At 44.7% G+C, this 2035-nt stretch overlaps 1 protein-coding gene across 1 annotated transcript; it reads left to right on the top strand.

The window, feature by feature from the left end:
* The first annotated feature begins 565 nt into the window (after positions 1-565).
* LOC139442471 (uncharacterized) lies at positions 566-1657 on the top strand. The gene has a single exon (XM_071223280.1). The coding sequence runs from the start codon at positions 566-568 to the stop codon at positions 1655-1657; it is 1092 nt and encodes a 363-aa protein (XP_071079381.1).
* Positions 1658-2035: the final 378 nt, after the last annotated feature.

A 2035-nucleotide genomic window follows, 5' to 3' on the forward strand; every position in this document is an offset into this window, starting at 1 on the left:
TGGTCTAGTGGTAGAGCGTCCACCCAGAGAGCAGAAGGTCCGGCGTTCGATCCCCGACCGCGTCATACCAAAAGACGTTAAAAGATGGTACTTTGTTGTTACCCTGTCTTGCTCTTGGCATTAAGGGGCTAAAACAAGGACTGGTCTGCTCAGAGTCAGTATACTGTGTCTGAGTGGGGTATTTATGTTAAACTGCGGCATGGTATCTCGGTGAGCTAGCACTATAAATCAGCATCAGTCTGGACTTGTACAAGCAACTACAAATACCACTCCTACAGAGCTGCAACAATCCAAGAAGATGTCCCTCAAATTGCTGCTACAAATACCACTCCTACAGAGCTACAGTAATCCAAGAAGATGTCCTTCAGATTGCTGCTACAAATACCACTCCTAGAGCTACAGCAATCCAAGAAGATGTCCTTCAGATTGCTGCTACAAATACCACTCTTACAGACCTATGGGAATCCAAGAATGCATCCTCCATATTTTTCTTGTTCTCACACCATCCCTATTGGAAAAAGAATTAATCCATGAAGATATCCTTCATATCAATGCAATCTACATTATGATGTTCCTCAAGGTGTCTGTCATGGTGTCCAACAAGGTGTCCATCAAGATGTTCCTCAAGGTGTCCGTCAAGATGTTCCTCAAGGTGTCAATCAAGATGTTCCTCAAGATGTCTATCAAGGTGTCCATCAAGATATTCCTCAAGGTGTCCATAAAGGTGTCAATCAAGATGTTCTTCAAGGTGTCCATCAAGATGTTCCTCAAGGTGTCCGTCAAGGTGTTCTTCAAGATGTCTATCAAGGTGTCCATCAAGATATTCCTCAAGGTGTCCATAAAGGTGTCAATCAAGATGTTCTTCAAGGTGTCCATCAAGATGTTCCTCAAGGTGTCCGTCAAGGTGTCCATCAAGATGTTCCTCAAGGGGTCTGTCAAGGTGTCCCTCAAGATGTTCCTCAAGGTGTCCATCAAGATGTTCCTCAAGGTGTCCATCAAGATGTTCTTCAAGGTATCCATTAAGATGTTCCTCAAGGTGTCCGTCAAGGTGTCCATCAAGATGTTCCTCAAGGTGTCCATCAAGGTATCCATCAAGATGTTCCTCAAGGTGTCTGTCAAGATGTTCCTCAAGGCGTCCATCAAGATGTTCCTCAAGGTGTCCATCAAGATGTACCTCAGGGTGTCCGTCAAGATGTTCATCAAGATGTTCCTCAAGGTGTCCATAAAGGTGTCAATCAAGATGTTCTTCAAGGTGTCCATTAAGATGTTCATCAAGGTGTCCATCAGGGTGTCCATCAAGGTGTCCATCAAGGTGTCCATCAAGATGTTCATCAAGGTGTCCATCAAGATGTTCCTCAAGGTGTCCATCAAGATTCTCCTCAAGGTGCCCATCAAGGTGTTCCTCAAGGTGTCCATCAAGATGTTCCTCAAGGTGTCCATCAAGATGTTCCTCAAGGTGTCCATAAAGGTGTCCATCAAGATGTTCTTCAAGGTATCCATCAAAGAGTCCATGGATCCTGGAACCCAGCTGGCCTCCCAGACACCTCCCGCAGAGCCTCAGACAGCTTGCATTTACCTTCCGATTTCCACCAGCCAGCAACAACAAGGTGTGAAAGATAAGACGCATGAAGTATCTCTGAGAAATGTATGGCTTTGACAAAGATGAAATATCATAAATCATGCAAGGAGTGTTTGTGGTTCCTGTTGTCAGTATCAGTGGCCTGATGTCAGAGTATCTGTCTCGGGGTCAGGACTGGGAGCAAGCTGAGCCGGCAGCACTGACAGGGAGAAGAACATGGTGGTTGTCAGTGGCAGAAACTGAACCTGATCAAATCTACAACTGGCAAAGTAGTGTAGACTTGCTTTGGATTTTTCTGATATTTTCCGATATATTACTATGCCTCCTGCGGAAGAGACCGTTGCTGTCGAAAGACTTTTTGTCTACCTGGACCCACATACTTGTTTTTTCTTCACCTATGATTTTTTTCTCAAAATTTGAACAGTCTTGGAAAGGCCATAAACTTGGGGATCAAGT

This window comes from Haliotis cracherodii, unplaced genomic scaffold (assembly GCF_022045235.1).
Source record: "Haliotis cracherodii isolate W230 unplaced genomic scaffold, xgHalCrac1.p SCAF_5, whole genome shotgun sequence".
Lineage (NCBI taxonomy): Eukaryota > Metazoa > Mollusca > Gastropoda > Lepetellida > Haliotidae > Haliotis > Haliotis cracherodii.

What these genes read in the sequence shown, in the direction of transcription:
- LOC139442471 (XM_071223280.1), top strand. Translation starts at nt 566, where the DNA reads ATGATGTTCCTCAAGGTGTCTGTCATGGTGTCCAACAAGGTGTCCATC.